Source organism: Ambystoma mexicanum, chromosome 10, assembly GCF_040938575.1.
Source record: "Ambystoma mexicanum isolate Mex_15411 chromosome 10, UKY_AmexF1_1, whole genome shotgun sequence".
In the NCBI taxonomy this organism is placed as follows: domain Eukaryota; kingdom Metazoa; phylum Chordata; class Amphibia; order Caudata; family Ambystomatidae; genus Ambystoma; species Ambystoma mexicanum.
In genome coordinates, this window is record NC_090932.1 from 418,697,855 (window position 1) to 418,723,052 (window position 25,198).

Genomic DNA, 25,198 nt, shown 5'->3' on the forward strand with positions numbered 1-25,198 from the left:
TGTAGAAAGCAAGTGGTAATGGAGAGGGGAACAAGAAAGCTACGGGTGTAGAGGGAACAGCAGGCAGGAGGGCACAGTTAGTGGCATGTGGGCAGTGTGAACCACAAATAGGGTCAGGCAGAACCCCCCCCCCCGAATATGAGCATATGGAGACCAAGAAACACATTTAGCCTATAACAGTGCAGCCATATTATTTAGGATCATGGGGCTAGGTGTGATGTTCTTGTGACATTCTCCTCCATCGGTATAAATTGCAATTTTCTATATTAATTAAATATTGTTGCAATTTACAAATATTCATCATTTTATGCATTCACTTGCCCAAAAATCTTGCCACATATCCAGACATGCAGTTAGGCAGTAACATTCTGTAATCCAAGGTTGACTGTTGCTACCATGAATCATGGAATACACATGTTTTTCCTTTGAGGATATTAAGATCAGATTTGCCTCACCTTCTTATTTTCATTTGTGCAGACATTATTTGTGGGGTGGCGCTGTACACTATAGGAATGTCTGACTATTAGGCAAGCCAACAAAAGACAACTTGACCAATCCAAAACTATGACAAAATTGTGACATAAGCGTCAGAATATTCTGCGTTTTAAAAGCAAGAAATAATAGGGAAGGGTTTTCTGACCCTGGAAAAGCTGTGCTATCTTTTCCTACTGGAGGAGTGCTGAATATGGAGATATTTGCAGATGACAGGCCTTATGGGAGAATTGGTACTTGCTTACCCTGAGACGGCCTTGATTTCCTATAAAGGAGGGAAGGGAGGAGCATGCAGACTGGTAAATTCCTGGAAACAAAGGATGGCTGTTGTTGGTTCCCTGCCATTAAAGATCAAGGCAAGTATTAAAATGTCCCTCTGTAATATAATAAACACCATAGAGTTAAAGTCTTGATCAGGCACTGGGGTGCAAGGGAATTAGGTGGTCATTCCCACTATGGGACACGCCATACAAATAAATACCTTAATATTTTGTGTGGAATGCTACAGTACCTTTTCATTGTTTCTAAAGGTAAGTGAGATTTGACGTAGCATTTCTGGGCGGAGAACACAGAGGCAGATAAATCATCATTCATATAAATGGAATAAGATATTGTAGGTTTTAGTGCAAGTTACATCCTGTTTTCATTGTGATAAAGCTGAGGGATATTGCATTTAAATACATTAATACAAAAATGTTCTTTCTGTGCTGTATGCTCTCTATAAAATATAGACCTCCCAGTGCTGACAGGTTAGCATTTTGTAAGTGAAATATAAAGTTACTTTGGGTTGCAATATGAAAATGTCTGCACCATAGCCTAGTGGGGAAATGGTTGCTAGTATGTGGTCTGTGAAAGCCATTTATATACAAAGTGAATGGGTAGGTGAAAGGGAGTTGAGCATCTAGTGACATTACCATGGAAAATAATCCCAATATAAATATCTTATCCTCACTCTCAACATTGCACAGTGATCCTGTTTGTGAAGTGAAGTCGGAGAGGTAGTCATCCTTGTTTTAGAAAATCACAAAACAGTTTTCCCATTTTGGTAAGTGTATTGACATCCAGTGCATTCTAAATTGATAGCATTGTTTTTCAGACTCAAAACTGCAGAATTTTGATATAATTAATTCTAACTTGCATTTGAATCATGTGCACATTGATTAGAAATGTGTAACCACACATTTATATTGGAGAAAATTAATATCAATATATGTATATAAATTTCAATTTTCTATGCAATCTTTCTCTGGTATCATTACTTGTTTTTGATACTGGAGAACATAGAATGTGTTGAACTGGCCATCTATTGATTGAATCTGATTTTGTAAATCCGAACGGCAAAGAGTGGCCGATAAGTGGTATTGTGGTCATGAACTTAAGCATTGTTTAGAGGTGGCCTTTAGGATTAGAATTGTTAGAGACAATCTTAATATTGTTGTGTTATTGAATGTGTATAATTTATTTAGCGAGATTGTCACAGGCACATTTAAGCATGAGCAGGTGGCTGCAGCTTCTCTGTTACTGCCACCCAACTCTGGAACTCCCTGCCGCTTCACCTGCGTTCCGAACCTTAATACTGGCCATTCAGGAAACACCTAAAAATATGGTGTTTTAATTGACTTGATTCACTCTTGCGTCCCCCGTGCCATGACTTCCCCTGCCTCTCTTTTTTCCCCTACCTGTCGCTGTTTTTGCAACCAGCGGCTTAATGCCCATGGGTTTAACGTGCTTCTACAAATTAAAACATAAATAAATATACTGATTATTTAAGTCCATGTATAGTTGATATCTTTTGGTGACCTCCCCCACATAAAGTAAAGGGAACACATTTGCATTTATTTTATTTCAGTCAAACAATATATTGATTTCAAAATCAGCCTGTTTCTTGGCCCTAGAATTGTGGGGTGGGATTGTACAGCAGGGGGCATTATATTGGGGTGCAACCAATATTTTAACATATTAATCAAAATCATTACAAAATCATTACAGAATGTAAGTAAACAGTTAAACTTTGTCATAAAAGGCTACTTAAAAGTCATGAAACAAATAATGTAAAAATTAAGGAATCATGAAAACTTGCAACTAATAAAATCTAGTTCTATACCACAACAGATTTTATTTGGCTTCCACCGTTATAAAAAATAACAGCACAAAATATGTATGAATTTACTGCAGTTAAATACGAATTGAGTTACACAAGTTCACAAATTTGATAAATATACTGTGGTTAAAAGATAACCCATTAGCATGTTTATGGACATTTATTCTTTAACTTGATTTCAAACATACTGCAGCATCAATAAAATGAGCCACATCATATCTAAGCGGAACGTCATGGGCTAGTAAGATCATCTTTAGAGCATCCCTTCTTGTCTTTATTCCCAATCTTAGGCAAAGTGGCTTAATTAGACTTTTCCTTAAAAGCAAATACTTGGAGCATAACAGTAAAAAATGTGGTAGATCATCTCTTCCTCCAATTTCGCAGTCTCAGCACTCATTAGCTAAATGGCTAGACTCATTGGCCGATGATTTGTCACCGGTTGGGAGAACAGTCTGTTGCATACAAGTTAAAAGACAGCTAAACCTTGGGGAGAGTATAAAGTTTAGGTAATCCCCATAGACCAAAGGGTCTTTTATTGGAATCACACATTTTAAGGAGGTGAGCTTATTTGCAGAGTGCCAATCATTTTAGCGCCAATCTGCTTCTGTTGCAATTTTTTGTGCTCCTCAGTGTGTCATGTTTTGACTCCTTGTTAGGTTGGGTTATCAGATTGTGAATATCCTGTCTCTCACAGACCATCACACTATGTGACCACCAACTAGAGAGGTGTATTGAATCCCCTTTGATTAATTCATTTACTGCATTTTTAACATTCTGATATGGGTGACCAGATGCAAATTTCTTAACAAAATATATGTAATTGGAGCGACAGCGCACTGAGAGGCCGGAGGAGAGATACCCAGCTCCAGCCTGATAACACACGCCAGAGTGCAGTTCGGAAGATCAAAATCAATCTTATGAAATTATTTTGAATGGTTTCCAGGGCTCCTGGCCCAGAGATTCCCCAAACTTCATCTCTGTACAGAGTAGTCGAGGAAATTTTAGCTCTTTGAATACTTCAAATCCATTTCATGAGAACTTGGGCACAATGTCTATAATAAAACTGAAGCTGTCCTCCGAGCCTTAGGTTTAGTCATTTCCTTATTCTCATTTTGTGCTATCCAGGACCCGTTATATGAAACGGTGATACCCAGATATGTGCATTGTTTTACCACCTCTATGTTAGTTCTAGCTATAAACCATTTGGATAAGCATCTTTTCCTTCCAAATGGTAATATTTTAGTTTTTGTGAGGATCAGTTCTAGATTTAGATATTTAGAGTATACTGATTCTGGCTGAAGACTTCTTTGTAGGCCTAGCGGAGTTAGATCCAGCAAGAAATTATTATCAGCATACAATAAGGAGTGATATCCTTCGCAATTAAGAGAAAGAGCAGGATGTCTATGATTAATAAAAAAGGACTCAAAGTCTGCCAGCATTAACACATATAGTATAGAAGCCAGTGGGCAGCCCAGTCTGACTCCTCTATTTGAGTCAACGGGGGCCAAAGAGCTTGATCCCCACCTTACTTCCAAAGACCTTTTTTTGTGTATGCTGGATTTGTTTAAAGAGGCTATCTGGAATCCCAAGCATTTCCAATTCGAACCATAGAGTGTTCCGGTCCACCATGTCAAATGCCTGTTTTAAATCAAGCAAGGGTTTATGTAAGCTCATCCCTTGAGTTATATTGTATTTGTCAACTAAAAGCAGCCAATATCATACAATGATCAATAGGGGAGCATCCTGGCCAAAAACCAGCTTGATTGCTTGGAATAATATTTGAGGAGCGTATCCATTCCTCATGGCTGCTAGCAATCCAATATAGTTTAGTTCACGTCAGCACACCAGGATAAAACGTTAGCTGATATCAGCAAATCAATCTCAAAATATTTCATACACGGATTGACACCACAGATTTAGTAATGCTGCAAATAAAACCCAACTTCAGGTACTCATAGTCGTTGTCCAGGCATTGGCCCTTTCTAGTTTGGTGATGAGCATAGCTCTCATTAAGAAGTTCCCACCAACTCCGTGAACTCGCTGAAAGTTATTCAGCATGGAACATCTGATCCAATCACATGATTGACGAAATACAACCACACCCTCAACACCCTCCAGCCCTCATAGAGCGACAGTGTTTATCCCTCCAAGTCCTGCATCACAAACAAGACATTCATAAGAAAAGTTAAATTCTACAAGTCAGAAAAGCTCACTATTATTTTAGGCATCCACAGTTCCAGAATCCATACCATCACTACAGTACATTTTAGGCTTTCCAAAAAGGGAAGAATGAGAAGGTTGACCTTCTCTTGATATGCACCCACACTCCGGAAGAACATACTGGTGTGTATCCAATTGTCCCTTTCCTTTATTTGAAGAAGGAATTAAAGACCCAGCTGTCAAAGGAATCACTCAATGTCCTTTGATCCCTTGATAGCACTACTTTCTTCCCACAACTCAGCCTGACATTCTCACTCTGCTCGCTTCCCTTTTTTGTCAAGCACACCGGTGCTTTATAAGGTGGTTCATACTATATAAATCACATGCAAAATCCCATGAATTAATACACATATATATATATCACACATATATACTACATTTATCAACCTCATAAGGATAGGAAGCTGAGTCCTCCCTGCCAGAATTTCAGCCTGTGACGTTTAGGTCACATATAGATTTATGCAGATCGTGCAGAAAGGAAACTAAGAGATGTTCTAAACTTACTAGATGGGGAAACGATAGGTTAGGTAGGATTTTGGAGAATAAAGGCACGAAGAAGACTAGTGGGAGATGTCATTGGCATGAACTGGGTTGGGATTGTCAAGGATAGAAGTATAGGCTTGCAGATTTCCTGCAGAACACTCCCCTGTGACACACTGGTTGGGCCAGTTTAAGTGGGGAACTTACATGTGTGTTCAACAACCTCATTGGATGGGCCAATCATGGTGCATTGTACAAGGGAAGATACATATTTTAGGACCAAGTGGCCTGAGGGGCAAGCGCTGTGCATTGACAAGCTTCAGAGGGCCATCTGGGGAAATCCATATTGATGAACCACAAACCATCAGTCATGCTATGGAGCAATATCCATGATGCCAGAAGGATGTGGATGCAGTTCACAAACGCATAATGTGTGGCCTTCTGTGAAGCTGTTTCCCATGGGAACAGCAGCACCATACATGCTGATGTTCTGTATTCAGTTCCTTCCCTTCCACAGGGCCAGGAATTGTTTTAAATATATGTTAATATTGCTTAAATTGGGGTAAAAACTCACAGACGTCCATTTGATGATAAGTGTGTTTGCTTAACAACCCAATGGCATTTTAATTGTGTAGAATCCCGGGCAAATGCATTGCAATGTTACGTTTTGGAATGTCTGCACATGTGGGTATTCCAAACATGTGTGAAAAACTCACATTGACCACCTAAGATGGGAAGAAGTGTTTTGGCCATATCTCCTTGAAGCACTGAAAAAAGACACTGCTTGGCAGCTTGTTCTTCGTCTAAATACAGTACCCTTTTAGAGGTTTCATTAACAGATGTGGAAGATACCTTATTGACCGCTCGCTGAGCTGTAAATAGCTGCTCGCATCATCTGGATTGTCTTCATCATTGGCCAGCTGTGACCAGCTGCCTGTGCTTTCATCACTGCTGCTGGGGTGTGCAGGGAGTTCATCCATTGGCTTGGCCTCTGCAAATGATTCTGGATTGGTTGTGCTTCTAGTTCTAAGGCTGTTGGCATAAAATGGCATAGATTGTTAAAACAGTGGCCTATATTACGTATAATTCAACCTAACTCACTAAAATATTGCAAAATGCTGCAAGGTATATACAAAGAATGCTGGTGAAAAGTATGGAATTTGTGATATACTTATTGTGGTATGAATTATACAGCAAATATGGCGAAGGGTATCTACACTGAAAAGTAGTGATTCTGTACCTTCACTTGCAACAGGGCTGTCCAACATACAGATCACTGGCCGACATGTAGTGTGCCAAACCATTTTGTGTGGACTGTGACCTAGTGCAAGAATCACATGGGCAGTACTTTGGGCAACAGAGCAAACGGTTCGACAGTTCCAACTCCATTTCCCTCGCTTAGCATTTCAGCTGCTTCCTAAAAGGCTAATACAAATTACAAGACAGTGACACAGTTTGGAACTCAACTTCCACCCTCACTGCATGTGCATGTATTTGCTGTTGTGCAGCTAGAAATTCGAGGACAGTTTGGCTTTCGGAAGAGGAAGCTGGAGAAATGCATAGCCGTAACCAGGAGCAGTAGGCTCCTAAATGTGTAGGCAAGTGTGGGTGGGCATGACTGAAGGGCAGCACCTGGACATGTGCCGCTGCACATTGCATAGAGTGATTGGTGTGTCAGTAGAGAATCTCTCCTTGAGAAATTAGATCAAGTAACTGCCTAAGAGTAGCTAATTGGTGTTAGTCCTTTAATCCAAACATCACATAGTACATTTGTTACAGATGAACCAGGAAATGCTATAATCATGGATTGGAGATTCCTGCACTTCATGGGGCATGTTACCTTTGGCAATTGCCACGGTGTGTGCCCATATACTAAAAAAAGTGACTCTGTGAAACACAACAATATGTAAGGGGAAAACATCAACTCTGCCATTGTAGCATTCATGTTATTGTTCTGATTAATTGATTGAATGTGGATCCAGATTGGTCTATATTGAGTTGATGCCATGAGCAGTAAATAAGAGGGTCAGGGAACATAAGTATAGGATTCAACCTAGCCTAGTGGCGCTGCCTAGTATCCCATCTTCGAACACATGAAGAGAATGACATTGATTGGCTAGTACGAGCAATAGTGGAATTCGGTGAATGGAGCATTTCAGTTGCCATCCAACTTAATTGACTTAGACAAGTATTGATTGCTTAGATTCAACACACATGGAGCCAGTCAGAATGAGCACTGGAGGCAATTATATGTTTCCAAGCACTTCGGCTTACAATAAATCAGTATATGAAAATATAGATAAGATCTGAACTTCTCATGACTTGGAGATATACACATGCAGCTATGGAGTAATTGTTTCTTGAAGTAGGAATGAGATAGCTATAGTTGAGATAAGTGCTGTTTTTTTTCAGCTCCCGGAAACCATTAGGAGAAAGGGCAATGGTCAAGTTAGTTCTAGCATATAACTTCTCGAAGATGCCGACTGAGTTTATTTTGACTGACAGGAGCTTTTTAGTCTTTCTCAACTCTGGATACAACATCATTCAATTCAGTGTATGATAGGACATCCAAGACGGTGACCCGACCTTGCCAACATACAACACACTTGGTACATCTTTTGATCCATGTGGTTGGTACCCTGAGCATCAAAAGAAAAACTACAGGTAATTTTCTCTATGGAATACTAGTGGACCATGATCTAATATTGATATATTAATTAAGCTACAGAAAGCAACATAGAAAATGTTTTGTCCTGACTCCACAGGATTTCTTAATAATGATAATAACTGGAGATCAAAGACAACTCTACAACAGGAAAGAAAACAGCAGAACATATTTTAAAAGGAATGCATATTGGTCATGCAACAGTTACATTCTTTTGGGGGGATTATTTTGGACATGTTGACCCAATAGCTTGCTCTTGTACATGTCTTGTGCAATCCTCACTTACTTGTTAGTAAAATGATGAATTTCCCATGTGCAGAGAAAACGAACTAGAAACATCAAGATTTTTAAAAGAGGAAAAAGAAATTGGGCCTCATTACAAATTTGCCAGTCCGGAATTAACGTTCCCATAATTCTATTTTCCTGGCACGTTTCCGGACTGGCAAATGTTTGCCGGTGGGAAGGCCTCATTTACATCCAGTCAAAAGCTGGAGGTAACTCTGGCACCCCACTGGCAAAAAACAGCCGCTATTACCAGCACCAGTATTACCGGTGTCAGTAATATAGGCGATCCCCCCATGGAGTCCTATGGGAATCCATGGAAAGAGGATTTACTGTTATTCCTGCCACCTGTAATATGCCGCCAATTCCAGCATATCATGAGGTTGGAACGGTAATAGCATGTGCCTATATCCTGTTGGAATCACCAGTGGGATACCAGCACACGTATGTGTGGAAGAACATATGTCCAGTACTTACAATTGGTGACATGTAGCAATTAGATCAGTAATCAACACTTTTACTTATAATTGGTTTCATTTAAATTATTTGATATGTAGATATTCATTATTTCTTGGTTGTACATGCATTTCTACACTGGTCTATAAATGACAATTAGGACAAAAAAAGATAATTTTTTGGGAAAACATGTGCAGGAGTGAAAACGGATATTGAGCAACAGACCAATAAATCCAACTGCTGTTTTTTCACTGTCTGCGTAAAACAGTGTAAAACAAACAATATAAAATGTATCTTGTTAAAGAAATTGTATCAAATACAGTTGACTATTAATAAAAGAAAGAATAATAGATGTAAATAAATACACGTTTGAAGTGTGAATTATCAATGTTTTTTAAATAGTCTTTTTTCAGTCACTAGAGGAATGTAGTAGTGTCCATGCTCCAGTGGACTCACAAACTGCTGAACATAGTTCACCCTGAGTAGGGCTGGGCACTAGCAATGCAGCCAAAAGCTGTTTGGTCTTCAGAGCCTCTTTGAATTAAATGACCATTTCGTGGGATGCAAAATCATGTTTGGAATTCCTCTATTATTTTGAATGTATTTTATGCATTTAGTTTCATCTTGTCACATGGTTTCAACTCTGTTTGTAGACATTTTTTATCAACATTTGCTATTTTTTGTATTTTTTAACACAGCAGGTGTATTTATTGAGCACACTTTCAGGCCAGAACAGCTTCATTCTACTGATAACATAAGTTCATTGTTAACCAACTGAATGATACTCATTTTTCATCCCTGGAAAGAAGTAGAGCAGAGTGGATATGCCTTGATTCAAATACACAGCAAGGATTCACACACAAATCCCTGTACTTGGTGAATTGGTCCACTGAGCAACAGGCCTGCTAAGAATTACTCGTTGGAGGGATATTTTCTGAACTGATGTTCCGAATAAGTTATTCTATTGTACATCACCATAGCTGTGCCATATGATCTGATACGTGTTTTCTATGCACAATACAAAGATATATCGCTCTGGGAACATATATATAGACATGCACTGCCAATGCCTGTCCTTTACTTGCATTTGCAAATTGGTGTACATATTTGCCCTTTCCCATTAAGCATTCATCGTTGCCTTCTTTGGGAAGGTGTGTATTAGCTTCCTAGGGGCATAGATCAAGTCAAGCTCAGTGTGAAGCATAATTTAACTGCTCAGCAGAGCAAGCCGTGAGGGGTCAATGGCGTCTGTATATACAGATGAAAGACAGATCTAGTTGCACACACGTGTTTTGTCCCCATTCAGTGTTGCTTAGTTATTCCTTCTGATGTAGCCTGGGAAAGCCGTTTTTCATCTTGTACGCACCGATGGCCAGACCAGAGTATGATGAGATGATAGATAGAGAACATAGAATTTCACTGATAGAAGCCACTGGGGACAATTACAAATATTACCAAATTTAGATTGCACTAGTGTAAATGTATTTCCAACCTTAGTATAGTTCACCACATTGATAGTACACAAAGGACTTCTGCAAGATATACATTAATTTATGTGTTTTACACATTTGTTATGTGTGTCATTATTACTGCACATTGTTATGTTTTTTAGTAAATCAGATTATATTTTCGTGACAGCACTAATTTAGTCATACACAAATTAAAGTCCTTTGAACTGATGTTGTTCTTTGATGTGTTTTAAAAAAAAGAAATTGTGTAAAGTGCATTTTCTATTTGGGCACTTTTCATTATTGATGTTTGTGTTGTGGTCATTTATGTTTACACTTTTATATTGGCACAATGTACACATGAATGGCACATCAGTCAAGGTTTCAGTTCATGATGTTATTTAACCAGGTCAATACCTAGCTAGTGGAATGGATTAGAGTCAAATATTTTAGAGCAAGGATAACCATCTGCAAGAATCAACTGTTGTGTGAGCATGTGCAAAGATGTGGCTCCCATAGGTGAGAATGAAGTCTGATCACATGTCACTCACTGACACCCAAGAAAGATATTCTTCTAAGCATTAGTACTCTTCCTGTTTTGCCAAACAACTTTGGTGATCATTAATTTTCCAGGGGCATCAAGTCACCTGTCGAGGGTGCATTGGGATATTTTTCAAGCATTTTGAGGGATGTATTTTTTTCTTCAGCAGATGGACAATATACAGTTCCCATAACGGACTCTTACTGTGAAGGCAAAACAATAACAGTAATTATAATGATAATGTTATAACGATAACAATACTCTCAATAATTATATTACAATATAATATCATTTTAATGACATACATGACACACTTTTAAGAACTGTAATAACGATGCTATTAGCAATCTCTACTTATATGTGTTATTAAAAAAGAAATGATGCTTAATGGTACTTAATTTAAGTGTTGTAAATGAAAACTAGAGCGACATCAGTTCTCCCCAATCAGAGCACAGATGGTAGCACCATCCAAAGGGGTTCGTGCTACCTCCCCAGGCAGCAGGTTACTAGTGCACCCGGACTGAGACTTGCTAGAGACTGCATTGTAATAGGCAATACCTGGCAACTGGTACAGGTGCCCCCCTCCGGGAAACGGTGAAGGCCACTGTGTGACCGCCACTCTTACTCAGACTGTGCCATATCCATATCTCTACCCCATTTACTCATGCAGCCTGAATCACGAACACTTGACAAGCCATGAATATTGTGATGTCGGCGTGCTGGAATTGTTCAAGGCATGTCACTTTTGGGCTGTTTCGTGGCTTTGGTGGCTGGTCCTTAACTTAACCTCCTCCCCCTTCCTTAAGCTCTGCTCTTCTCCAATAATTCCACCTTCTTTCAGGTGTCACTCATCTGAGCCAATGCACACTGCAACACCTCTTACAGCCTCAACAATATAAACAGCTCTCCTATCTACCTTGGTTTGTCGCAGTAGAGATCAATCCCTCCACGCTGGACCAGTAACCTTTGCGATTCCACAACACACTTTGTATCAACATTGAATCAATCAATCAAGCAATTTATATAGCCCAATCAAAAAATAGCCCATAGGCACCCTTCTGCGAGAACGAAAACGGTTCTTTGGGACCCAATCGAGAGTCCACAGCCACACTTTAGCTCACTGTACCTTTCACAGATGGGAAATATCCATTTGCATATCAGTCATTGGCTCGCCCACATGGGCAGTCCGGCACTGAAATGCTATGGTAATTCCCTTCTGAACAATAGTACCACCAGCAACCCCATACACGTGTTTCAGCCTTGTTGGACCTCATCAGTGAGGTTGAGCTGTGCTCACCAGTGGTATCAGGGTGCTAATCAAAAGAGCTGAGAAAATGTTGAGACAGAATTTCTGTAAACAAATAAGTCTTCAGGTGGGCTTTAAACAGGAAAAAATCCTGCATTTTTCACAGGAAAAGGACAGGAGTTCCACAATTTCGGCCCGGCTACTGAAAAGGCATGCTCGCCACAACGCTCTAGACGATAACTTGGAACTTTAAGGACAAGGCGAGAGGTCGAGTGTAGACAACGGCCAGGACAATGAGGCTCCTTTTATTCAATAGGCAATAACCATCCCTCACTAGTTTCACAGTCCTTGCCTCCCAACTCTGGAATACCCTACCACTCAACATTAAGTCTATCAAGTTCTTTCAGTCTTTTAGGAAACAGGTTATTAGTTGGCTACTGGACAAAAACGAGCATTCTCCATCTGCCCTCTCCCATGTCTGACGATACTGCCTATACCTAACTGTGCTTACCTGAAAACTGTATAATTGCATAAAAGTATAAAGGTATAAATGTAAACTGTATATAATGTACTCTGTAACAATTTCCTGATGCGCCCTTTTACCTCCGGTCTGGAGCGCTATATCAATAAAACACACAAACAAACAAACTAACCCTCCAATGTCCCCAACAGAAAACCTACACATCTCAGTCGTAACATACATGTTCACTCCTGTGAGCATACTACTTCTATAAATATTCCTCTCTTGGGCGTGCGGACAGGAGAGATGGGGCAATGCAGAGCCTACGTGGAAAAGTCCATTAGTCACTCATGCAATGTTTACTGGGAACAAACTCAATTAAACAACAATACATACATAACCAAAATAATTCAACTTTATACATGCACTCAAGATTTTTAGATGGAAAATGTTTCAAGCTTCCTCAACCAGCAAAACTCAGTCATATGTTCCCAGGCTTCAATGTGCAATATAATATTCCAATGAACTTCAACTGCAGTCATTTGCTGTGGTCCATAATCATGTTCTGAAGCATTAATTGCTTGATTGTGCTTTTCCAATATGGCAAACATGTAAACAGTTTACCTAGAACACCAACCATCAGACCTAAGCCATCAGAAACAATATAGCAAATTTGCAGAACAACCTAAGTATGATGTAAAGTGGCCTGATATAGCACCAGTCTGACACTTTAGCTGGCCTCTCTGGACAAAGCTCTGTAAAGCAAATGGAGAGGGGTTGTTAAAAGGATAGTGAAGAGCCAGATGCAATAGCCGTTTTGTTGCATTAGATGTTTGCATTAGTATTCATGCAGTAAACATGTTTGTGGTGTTGATAATTAACACTCTTACTAGACCATCTAGTGGTTTGTAGTATCAAAACACATCCTTTCAAATGTGCTGCATTTTCATGTTCTTCTTTAAACAGGATTACTCTTTTTTGCCAATGGAGTCAGAGGTGGCTTTATGCATTTTCCATAAGTCCCTTCCATTTGAAATACAGCTTGTGCTTTCTTCCATCCATGACAATAGATTGAATAACTGAAAGAGCCCATTGTTAGCTGTCAGCATTTTTACATGCTGTGGAAGAAAACTGCATGTTTACAACAGGGGAAATATAATTAATTCCCTGGTTCTATTTTCAGATGATATAAAGCCATCACAAGTCACCACTTTGCAACCAGTGCTATGCTGGGCCAAACGGTGGTGTATTTATTGAATTCCAGTTCATCTCATTTAACTAAGATTGACTTTAGAATAGACTTTTCAATTGTTTCTACTCCCGTCTCAACTCTGCAGACAGGGAGTGGTGCAACTTCCAGTGTTGAGTATGGTTTCATTTGTTTCCGTAAAATCATAGCTGTAAAAGAGGTGGGTCCTACTGATTCCGAGCATCTGGCATAATTGTGAATTGACAAGGGGGGTCCTGGGATTCTCTCTGCAAGACGTTAGTCCTGGTTACGAGAGACTTACCCAGAGTCTTTAGCTCACTATCTTTCACAGAGAAGAAATATCCCAAACATATCAGTCTTTGTCCTGCCCTGGGGCAGTCCAGCACCGAAATGCTAGGCAATTCTCCTCTGAACAAGAGAACCAACAGCATCCCCAGACACGTGTTTCGGTCTGGTTGGACCTCATCAGTAGGGAGGAGCTGTGCCTAAGAATTTTGAGCCACACATGCAATATTTGGGTTCTATTCCTCCGCATCCAAGTACAGGACCAGTATCTGCACCTACATTATTCCTGTCCCAGTGTCCAATGCTCAGTCAGTCCCCTACAGGAGAGCAAGATGGTGCTGGAGCATGTGCCTGCCGTCATCCTCCACTGCAATGAGATTTACCGCCCCCCAGTTGGTCATCTGTCAATGCAGGCAACACTTCCCAACATGGCATCTCAGTTGGTCCCTCCATGCCGGATGATATTCTGCCACAACACACAAGGCTACCACAATCATAAATAACAAGCTGAAATGGTGATGGCAAAGTGGCCCTCCTGGTGAATGGAAAAACTGGTCCAGTATTCAGAGGTTCTTGGCAAGACTAAGAATAGGAGCGACCGAGGGCTGCTTGTTAGGGTGTGTCTAGCTATGAGCAGGTGTGTACATTGAGGACTTCGCAAACACCCCCTCATTTCCATCCTCACCACTGGGGGGTCTCCTGGAAGAGTGGCCACTTAAAGCTGAAAAGTATGTTCTAAGACTAATCAGATCATGCCTCTGAGCCATGTGATTATGCATTGCCTTGTTTTCCAAGGACCAACCCTTCATCAGTATACCTTGCTTGCAGTGCCCACCTCATGTAGAGATGTAAGACTCTTCCCCATTCTAAGCCATGTTCAGGGAGGAGACCATCTTCTCCTCTACATATACTTCTTTTGTGTCCTGCAGCACCAGCACTGCACCAACTTCTCGCCCATCTACAGGCTGCCTAACACCTCTGCTGCACCCTCGCCCTGCAGAATTTCCTCAATCTCCTTTTCAAATCTAAAGTGTATTAGGGATTTATCAGCTGCAAATTGTCTGTATAAGCACATATAATGCTCTGCCTCCTCCAATTTCTAATCTGCCTCCACTCCTGTGACAGTGGCAGACCCTAATTTGTCAGTTCTGGCTTCTCTGCACTTCCTGAGCAATCCTTAAATGTCTCTCCCAGTTCAGACAACCCCTGTTGTAGTTTTTGGAGTCCACCAACTACTAAATTACTACTATATAAATGCTAAATTATTATTATTATTATTATTATTATTATTATTATTATTATTATTATTATTATTATTATTATTAGAAGCACAACAGTCATACAATTCTCCAATCCAGGACCTTCCAATTAACATTCTCGACCTCCAAAAAGTGAACATTCTCTTCCACCTCTATCTCTGTTTCCAAATACAAAACCTTACCCCATTTCATGATGTTAATTCCTTTCTAATGAAGGACTAAAACTAGAGACACACAAAAAAGAGAAATCTATGACTAGGGCAAATAAATGGATTTGACATGAGACTCACACATACAATTGTAAGCCCGCTGCAAGGAAGGGCACTGTTGCTGTCTCCCGCTGTCAAGCTGACCCAGGCCCCGCAAACATTGCAGGACTTGGCTCCTCCCCTTTTTTGGGAAGGAAGGAAGTTGCCCTTAAAAACTGGGTTTGTTGTCCCTTGCGGCGTAAGCCTGCTGCTAGAAAGGGCGCTGTTGCTGTCTCTCGCTGTCTGAAGGCTGTTGTGGGCTTGAAACTAATGCTTCATATCCATTGAAAGCCTGCTGCTACAAAATGGCGCTGCACGACAGTTGGGCTGCTGGGCAGGATGCTGGGTAACTGTGGTCGCATATCCTGGATAAGACAATTTGGTAGCGAAGCACTGTCCGCTGACACAAGTTTGGTTCCCGCTGAGTCCCTAGGTGATTCGTGGTGGCGTGTGGTTTCTGCGCCCAACTGCAGGATAGCGTCAGTTGGGATTTTGGACAAAAGTTTTTCTACATTCCGGCTGAAACAGAAGTGAATTGTCGGAGCAGTCTGTACAAAAATGAGTACGGGCCGTTAGGGCGAGGGTGGAGAGTCAGACTCAGGCAGCTCCTCAAGCTGTCGGGCATTCCCCTCCCTGTCAGTGACTTCTTGATAAAAGGGGGTCGGCTGGCTGACTGAATGAGACTCGTCTAACATTTGGATCCCTTTACTAACCCTGCATTGGACTTTTTGATGGCGGCATACATTTGTACATGTTCCTGTAACTTCCCCTCGAGGGATTGGAAGACTTTTCCGCCGCTATAACAACTCGTTGTCTTCTGCGGGCTGCATGGTTCAGCGGCCATTTGAGTTGCGGCTGCAGAAGTTGACACTCCAGTGGTCAGGGGTTGTGAGGTTCACCGCTCCGCTGTCGGGTGGTGTTTGAACTTATTCATATTGATGAACATTGTTATTTTATTTTGGAGTATTAATTGTGACAGAGCCAGTGTTTAAACTGGGGCAGTTGTATTCAGTGATCCCGTTCCTTTTCTTTTTTTTTCATCCGTGGGGGATGCAAAGGTTTCTTCTCCCCTGTGGATATCAGTGCTGCTGTAGCATAGTCTGTCATCATTCGCCCCCCGTGTTGGCATTGGTTTACTTTACAGTTGTATGTTTACCGCATTTGAAAGGCATATAGTTTAAAGCCCAGTTATCTGGGCCAGAATTCATTTCCAAAACTTGATTTTTCTTTTCTTTTTTTGTTTTGTTGTTATTGTTTTAGTGATAGATCTCATTTATCAGGCTCTTATTTATTAGGTGCTAAGTGCTTTTAAGCTCTTTTAGGCTCATTGGCTTTTAAGATCTGTTAGACCACCAGTTTTTTGTATTGCCTATACAGCGCACTTTTGTGCAGTTTTAAACTAGCTGCAGTTGGAATTTTATCTACTATTTTCGTAATTGTTTTGCCGTGTTTGTTTTGATGCCTGGTTATTTTTATACCTGTACTACCTCTTTTATTTCCCGATAGTATGGGAAAAAGGAAAGCAGGGGATGAGGGCAGTCTGGGGGTAAGGGTGCCAAAAAATCCAAACTTGCTTAACCTGGCAAACCTGTCAAACTTGCTAAAGTTGGTAGAGTTCCCACAAACCTCAAACTTAATTCCTCCTTAAGATCTCTTGACCCTTATATGGGTGTAATGGCCTCCAAAATTGCGAGCTGCATTAATGCAGCAGAAAAGGTGGTAAGAGAGGTACTCCATGTCCTTGGAGGGAGTCAAAGGCCTGCTGGTAATGGAGAATTAGGAGCCATGGAGGGAAACTAGATTCTCGTGCAGGCCATGAAGCAGCCAGGGAGGGGGTTTCGGTGTGGGAGGATTTAGTTCAGGGGGTGGAAGGATATATACCGGGTGGGTCCTGGGTGGGCAGCCCGAGGGGTGGGCCACCGACCAGCGAATGCGGCTCTGACTTGGATATTTCTTCCAATGGAGACGATGATAAACTCGGGCTTGCAACACTGTTAGAAGCTAAACTTAAGCCCCTCCAGTTGGTACTGCAATGTTTACAGACTCTCAAGGCAGGGCTATTGAGTACGTTGGCAATTATGGATGATTATATCCGAGCTCTGTCATCCAAGGTAGCGAATTTGGCCAAGGTTAGGGTTGCAGTGGAGGTAGGAGTGGGGTCTGGTAGGGTAGGGGTAAAGGAAGGCCCTAAAGCCAGTGGTGATGTGGACAGGGAAGAGGCAGAGCAGTCTCAGTCTGCTGATGGTGAGATTGAGTGCACCGTGAATCTCATTGAAGCATGAGCAAGCTCTATCACGTGGAGGGGTAGTGGGATCGAGCAAAGTACAAGGAGCAAGCTGAGTTCAGGGACCAACGCTCTTCCTGGGGTGTGGGACTAAACTATTTTAAATATGCCTCCAGCAGCAGTCCCATTTGTTGGGTTAATTACGGGTTTACCAGGGCTCCCGAAGGGTGGTTTTTAGTCAACTGTTTCCCTTATAAACAAAGCTACACAGTGGAGTAATACCAATTTGTTTGGCCATAAACTTCAACCAGGCATCATTTTTATGGCAAGAAGTATTGATTGGGTTGGCACAAAGACCAAGTAATTGGTAGGGGATTGTGTAGTGGTGTCCTTCTCAGACCCAACGGTGGTCAGCTTCCTGCTAAGTTAAAACCAAATGGGAGCAGACTTTATAGCAGCTTACTCTTGCTGGACTACTTCTATTCAGGCTTGGAGACCCAGGTTGCTCTGGTGAATGGACATAATGGGACAGGGGGTGGGGGTGCAGGAAGGAAAGAAATGAATGGTCCTTGGTATCCACCTTTTGGCCACAGTAACACTGGAGGGTGGAAGACCATCCCTAATCAGTGACGGTCGAATGGTGGGAGGGAAATGGTACCCACTGGCGGACTGGAGTTAGTTAACCGGTACGAGGTCCTAACCTCTTGTGAAGACTTGGATTGACAGCCAAGCATCTTAGCCCGGTGGGTTGTTTGGAAGACTCAAAAGGAGGATGGGGTGGTTAGGGGGGATGCAAGTTGTGTGGAAGGCAGAATCCAGAATATAAAGCATGCAGAGCTCCATTTGTTAACATGGAAAATAGCCGGGGTAAGGGGAAAAATCGAAAATGGCAGATATTGCTGATACCCTGAAAGCACATGAAGTTATTCTCTTGCAGGAAACATGGGCATTGGAGACATCATTGTTGGATGGTTACCTTTCTTTTGGGATACCAGCCAAAAAAAATTCAAGAGGAAGATGACAATGTAAGTTAGCATCTCCCTAGATTGCAAGGTTAAGGTGCTGGAGACCAAAATTGACTTCTTTCAGGTGATTCGAGACCAAAATGGACTTCTTTCAGGTGATTTGCATCTTTCCAGCCAAGGGTAACTTGCTATGTATCCTAAATTTGTATAATAGCCCGCATAAAGCAGAGGCGGACAGGATGTTGAGGGTAAAGACAACATTCTAGCCAACAGAAGGAACAGGCGTGGGCACCTTAACTGGGGAGGGGATTTTAACCTTAAAATGGGTGTGGGTCTGCCCAAAGAATTACAGGACCTTCTCGAGGATCAGGTGCTGAGAATCCCTCAGCCACAGATGAGGGATGTTAGGGGCCGTGCTAAGGGTTCCCAAATGTGTTTGTGGCTCATAGAATGGGGGCTACGTTCAGTTAATGGGCGTATAGCACCAGATATACCTGGCCATCTGACTTTTAACAATCATTCAGATTATTTCTGTATTTCGCTCGAACTTTGGAATAGGGTTGTAAGCTTTGAAGTACTGCCGGATATCAATAGTGATCACCACCCTATTCGTCTGGTAATGAAGGGTGTATTGGGGGATGGTGATCGATGTGGCAATTTAGCATGCCCGGTAAAGGTGTTGGCCCCCGGCACAAGAAGAATTAACTGGGAAAAGATCAGTGAGGCCAACCTGCATCTATCCACGATAGCGAAGAATGTAACCCTATTTCTGGGTATCCTGGAAGGGACCCTGTCTCCAGGGGAGACCGTGGAACAATTTGTAAAACTTCTGGGGGCTTTCTACAGAAGTTTCATGGTTCATACTGACAGGAAAGGGTAGGTCCCTTTTATGGGGTGGTTTGATGAGGCCTGCAAAAATGCCAAGAGGTACTTGTTAAAGGTTCTCAAAGCCTCAGTGTGTACAAGGAGTGAGATTGCCCATGCCAGAGGTAAATATCAGAGGGAACTCAAAAGGAGAAAATTAGAGATGGAAAGTCAGGGCTGGGAGGAGTTTTTGGCCACTGCTAAACGTAATGACCAGAAGGCCTTTTTGAGAATTTGTGAAGTAGGGTATCTGGGGGTCGACCAGGGAAAAGTTGAGTGGCATTCATGTGGAAGAGGCTGCTTGGCTTGAGAATTTTGGGAATCTCTTCAAGGGAATTAATGTAGTGGATAGATCAGATCGTAATAACTCATCCCTGAGGTTTAGGCTGGAGGATGTGGTCGGAGCAATTAGCCAACAGGCACATAATTGTGCGTCGGGCCCTGATTTGATTCCCTGATTTATTCCAGGATCCCCTTGATTTGTGGGCACCGCTTCTTACTATGGTGTTCAACACCTGTATGGAGTTGGGCAGTTACCCCAGTCATGGAAAAAAGCAGTTATTTATCCCATATATAAAAAAGAGGATATCCAATCTCATACAGACCAATCTCCTTTTTGCACACATCTTTTAAGATTTTTGGGAGAGTTCTGTTGGGGCTAATAGAAACCTGGTTATCAGAGGAGTCGGTTTTGTCCAATGTACAGTTGGTTTTCCACCCCGGAGTGGGCACCCTGGAGCAGAGTCTTAACATATACCTCCTGGTGGCAAACTCAAATTTTTGTAAAGGTGAGGGGGTCTACCTTGTGTTCATGGACCTGAGCAATGCCTTCGATAAGGTTGATAGGTCATAACTTTGGGCCGTGCTTGGGTCATTGGGCTGTCCGGGGGATATCCTGAAGGTTTTAGTAGAAATTCACAGAGACAATGAGGCCTGCGTACGCAGTGGCCCGGGGGGGGTCACTGCACAACTTGTTTTAAGGTTGGCTGTGGTGTCCGTCAGGGTTACGTCTTAACACCCATTTGTTTCTGTCTGTACATTAATGGGCTATCAGAGGACTGGTGGATACAATGGCTGACTTCCTGGTTTTCGAGGGGTCGGGCCTTTCTTGTGTTGGCATATGCGGATGATACCGTGTTGCTGGCCAGGACCCCGAGAGCCTTACAGATCCTTATTACTGCATATGAAACTTTCATGGGAAGCCTGGGCCTTAAGATAAACACCAAGAAGTCGGCCATAATGGCCTGTGTAGGGTGTAAGCGCCCAGTGAAAATGCGGCCTATGAGGTGCAATGGAGAAACAATCCCAAGGGTGAAAGACTTTGATTACCTTGGCTTAGGTTCTCCGAATCACTCTCTGGGAAGGCACACCTACAAAATCTATCAGGGAAACTGATCCAACAGGTGGGGGAATCTCACGTTTTCTTTCGCGTTGTGCGGGCAAACCACTGGATGTCGTGATGAAAATCTATTTGGCTCAATCAAAGGCTGTGACTATGTATGGTGCCTCATTTTGCGGCTTTCAGAAGGCTCATGAGTTCCAAGTAAAAGAGAATACAATTTTCAGGAGACTACTGGGGCTCCCCAATTCCTCTGCCTGCCTCTCTATTCATAGAGAGTTGGGCATGGAAATTTGGGAGGACCAGTGGGCTTTAGCCCCGGTCATTTTCTGGGTCAGGATCTGGGCAAATGAATGTGCCACACTCAGTCATTTTATAATCAGGTCTGTGATGGCCAGGGTTGGAAAAGAATTCCATGGCTTGATTATATCGATAAGGCACTGGGGGGAGGTTAATATTAGATCTCTTTCCCCGCCTGAAGTATTGCTTACCAAAACTGAATTGAGAAACTATAAATGTCTATTGGGGGAAATGTTTAAAAATAAGAGATTTCTTCAGGAGCTTGTGATCAACTCTGATAAAGAGCATGCAGTGATCAGCCGGGCTTTTGAAATACAGCCCTATTTAATTTGGGACACCACTATTAAAGACCGTTGGCTGATCACCTGGGCTAGGTTCTACTGCCTTGGTTTGCAGAGCAATACCGTTAATTGGTCTGGATATCCAGACTCGGCGGGTTGTCCAGTGTTTGGCTCTCCTAAAGAAGATTTGGACCACCTGTTATTGTTCTGTCCGGGTTATAGTGAGAGTGAGATTTGCTGAGCAATATTGTTGCCAGTTCTAAGGGAGGCCGATATTCGTTTGTATAAGCCTGCCAAATTGTTCCTCCTCAGTGCTGATACTGTTTTAACAGCCTGGGCACTGTTCTCTTTCTTGAAAAGAGCTATGTATTTTAGGAATAAACCTATAGGTGAATCAGACTATCTGGTGTTGTCACTGGTTTGTTGTTCATATTTTATTGAGGTCTGGTATTATTTTACAAAAACCTTGTTATTAAAATGGCCTCTGGTGTGAAAGTCATTTTGAGCCTATTGCATGTTTTATCTTTGGGTTTATGCAATTTTCTGTTGTGTATGTTTATGTGGGAATGCGGTTATGAATTGTGGAATATTAAGGAATGGGTTTTTATTGCTCTTAATGAATTGTGATTATTGGTTTTTGTGTTTGATGGATTTTGAATTTGAATAAACATTGGATTTACTGAATGGCAATTGTAACAAGTTCACAGACACAGAGGAAGATGACCAGGTCACAGGAGAAAGTATCTGCTTCACACACAAAGGAAAGGGTATTGTAGGTTTCACAAACAAGCAGGAACTCAAAAGTCAAGATAATGGAACCAAATAGTCACACAAAGACTAATAGGTGAAACACACTGCCAATTGGGATTATGGATACAATAAGGAACACGTTTATTTTCCTGTTTTAAACTTTTAAGGAAAAAGTATAGTGGAAGTACAAGGAAAACTTTTTTTGTGTTTTATAAACTTTGATGAGGAAGTAAGGATAAGAATGTAAGACAGACACAAGTGAGAAAATATGGAAAACAAGAAATAAAAACTAATAAAGTGGCAAAAAGGACTACCAAAACTAAGGCTGTGAGCCTACCCTGTGCAACCCCGCACTGACAGCCAAACAAACCCAACAACGAGAGTAGCCTGTTACAGAGACACCAAACCTCCCACAGGCCTACATATTTCCACAGGAGACTGCATTTTCTGATGGGCCTGTCTGATGTGAAACCTGTCCCGCCTAACAATGCAGGATCATGTGCTTTTTCGTGCTGTCAGTGAAACACACAAGATCTTGCAGGTACACCGAATCCAGCCCATGGCATTTGGTTTGACCAGTGAGATGGGCTTGGCAACATTTCATCCAGACTTTAGCCTCAAGCACTTGCCCCACCACCCCACCCTTACTCTCCCCTGGTTTGTGTATGGTGCATCGCCAAATAAGCTTAAATAAAATTAATACACAATGAGGGACAATGAGCTTGAAAAAAGTGAGCTCATTGGCCTTTGCCGGGTAGTTACCAGCTCAACAAAGCCTTTGTCGGACTGGTCACAGCCGCGTTCCTTTCCAGAATGGCTGCCATGCAAAGGGGGAAGGAACTACATGTATTCCCTTCGCTCTGTTGCATGGCTGCCATTTTCATTGTTTACTTTTTTAAAATATCTTTTTCATGGCCGCCATGGAAAGGGAGAAGGGACTGCATGTGCCTTCTTCCCGATCCATGGCAGACAGTTATTTTTCTAAAATTGCAAAACTGTTTCCACGCTGTATCCCAACTCGAGAAAAATACTATTAATAGCAATATTGGATGGGCAGGGCCCATTACCGTACCTGGTAATTGTTAAGACGGATTTCTGAACTCTGTCCTGGTGGCGCAGAAGTTCAGAAGGCCAACCTAATTACTTGGAACAGGGTAACCTCTGGACAAGCCAGACCAATCAAGGTAGCGATCGCGGCGGTCAAGACTAGGTCTCAAGAGGGGTGAGGGTGACTGAAAGCCCACAGTGAGCACACAAAGCAAGAGCGCTTACAAACTACTCCAAACAGTTGTTTATATCAAAAATAGATACACATTTATTATAAGGCCTTGAAACTAATAACCACAGTAAAAGCAGCAATATACAACGATATTAAACCAACACATACACTATCCACCCAATATATATACAGAATACACAGTTTCACAGCATTAGCAGCACGAAATATGTTATCCACCTGCAGGGGAAGGAAAACAGGCAGTGCAAACCAATGCGTGTGATATGTCCGCCTTCTGAGGCCCCTAACTGGATGGTAGTCCAATCCCTACGAAGAGTGGAGCCTAGCGCTCAAAAGTACCTGCACACGCCGGTGCCAATGGGCAGAAGGTGAAGCTCTTCGGAGGACGTTGAACAGCTCTGTAGGGAGCTCTAATGAAGGAGAACACGGTCCGCGACTCTAGCGCAGCCTCCACTGTGAGGCAGAAGCAGGCGCGAGTACGGACAAGGGGGGGCTGTATTTACAGCGGGGAAAAGCAAGGGGCACTGCAGGAGGGCGACCAGATCCTAGCTAATCTACTCACCGGTCCCCGAAGCAAGCAGGCCCGAGCTTCTCCTCGATAGATGCAGCTTCTGGCAGGTTCTGAAGAGCAGGGAACGTCTCGTCGTCGTGCAGAGTAAAAAGACGTCCCGATCGAAGAAACAAGCACAGTTTTGTCGCCACGGCAGGGCAACGGAACGGCCGGGTGTATTCAAGCCAAACGAGCACTGCTCACCTCTAGCTTAGGGTTGCTAAGCAAACGAAGCGTGTGAGCGTGCCCCGGACTCAGAATACCACCCAACCTGTCGGCGATTACAGAGCAGGACTCCTTAGTAAGCTGGTCAGTCAACTGGATGGCCCAGAGACACTTCCGAAGGCTTACGGCAGGAGTTGATGAAGGTGCCGGGAATAGCTGGTCCTGCTATTCCAATAGGTCGAAGCGCCAGTACAGGCCTTCTTGTTCGATCTTAGGTGGAAAGGGCTTCACCGGACGACAGCAATGAGGAGCAGAAGTTCTTCAGGGGGTCACCAGCGATTCCTCGGTCCAGCCTCGTGTTCGCAGGATACTTGGCTCCTGTATCCCTGGGTTCGTAAGAACTCAGGAGATCGACCTGGTAGTGGTGTTTCCAGCTCCCTCTTATCCACGGTTCCCTTCGCGCCAAAACGGAGGGGAGCCAATGGGAGATCCGCTCATCAACACACATACCATACGTGGACCAATCACGGACCACAGTGGTCCCAGGCATTCACACCACCCTAGACTCTCTGGCACCCAGGATGTGTATTGGGACCAGACAGCCCAGCCCACATCCTGGGGGCACTCAAACGACATGTAGAAGCCCGCGAAAGCAACCGTTGTTTCGCGGGAAACTACATGCCCAAATAAGGAAGGCCCCGGGTCGCCTGACCCGGGGGAAGGTAAAGGGAGCAAGACGGACAGTGGACGAGACAAAGGAGCCTCGTGGTCCGGCCATTTTGGGTAGCCGGGCCACCCTTTTGTGTTCGCGGCAAAAAGGTGCTCAGAACGGCAAAAGGAGCTCAAAATAAACCAAATGATCGCTGCCACCAGCCCAGTCCCTGAATGACTTGCACCGATCCAAAAACCATCCTACAAGAGTGTCTAGGGTCTGTAGAAGGCTAGAGACCCAAGAGAGCTGTAACTTAGCTTACAGTGCCCTCTTGTGTCGTGTTGCACTAAAATGGCGACACGATAAAAGAAACTACGGGAAACAGCGTTCCCCGGTACTGACTGTCTTAAGGGCATGTCAGTTTCCCCGTAAGAAAGGAGCGAAAGCCCAGAGGAGTACGGCAGAAGGCTGCACTTCT

General features: G+C 42.7%; 1 protein-coding gene across 1 annotated transcript in view; it reads right to left on the minus strand.

The window, feature by feature from the left end:
• The window catches only part of SPHKAP (SPHK1 interactor, AKAP domain containing), a 1,600,508-nt gene that overhangs the window by 73,091 nt on the left and 1,502,219 nt on the right, over positions 1 to 25,198 (minus strand). Inside the window, exon 8 of the mRNA XM_069617984.1 lies at positions 6,146 to 6,325. Coding sequence (XP_069474085.1) covers positions 6,146 to 6,325 — 180 coding nt within the window. The remainder of the gene's footprint in view (positions 1 to 6,145; positions 6,326 to 25,198) is intronic.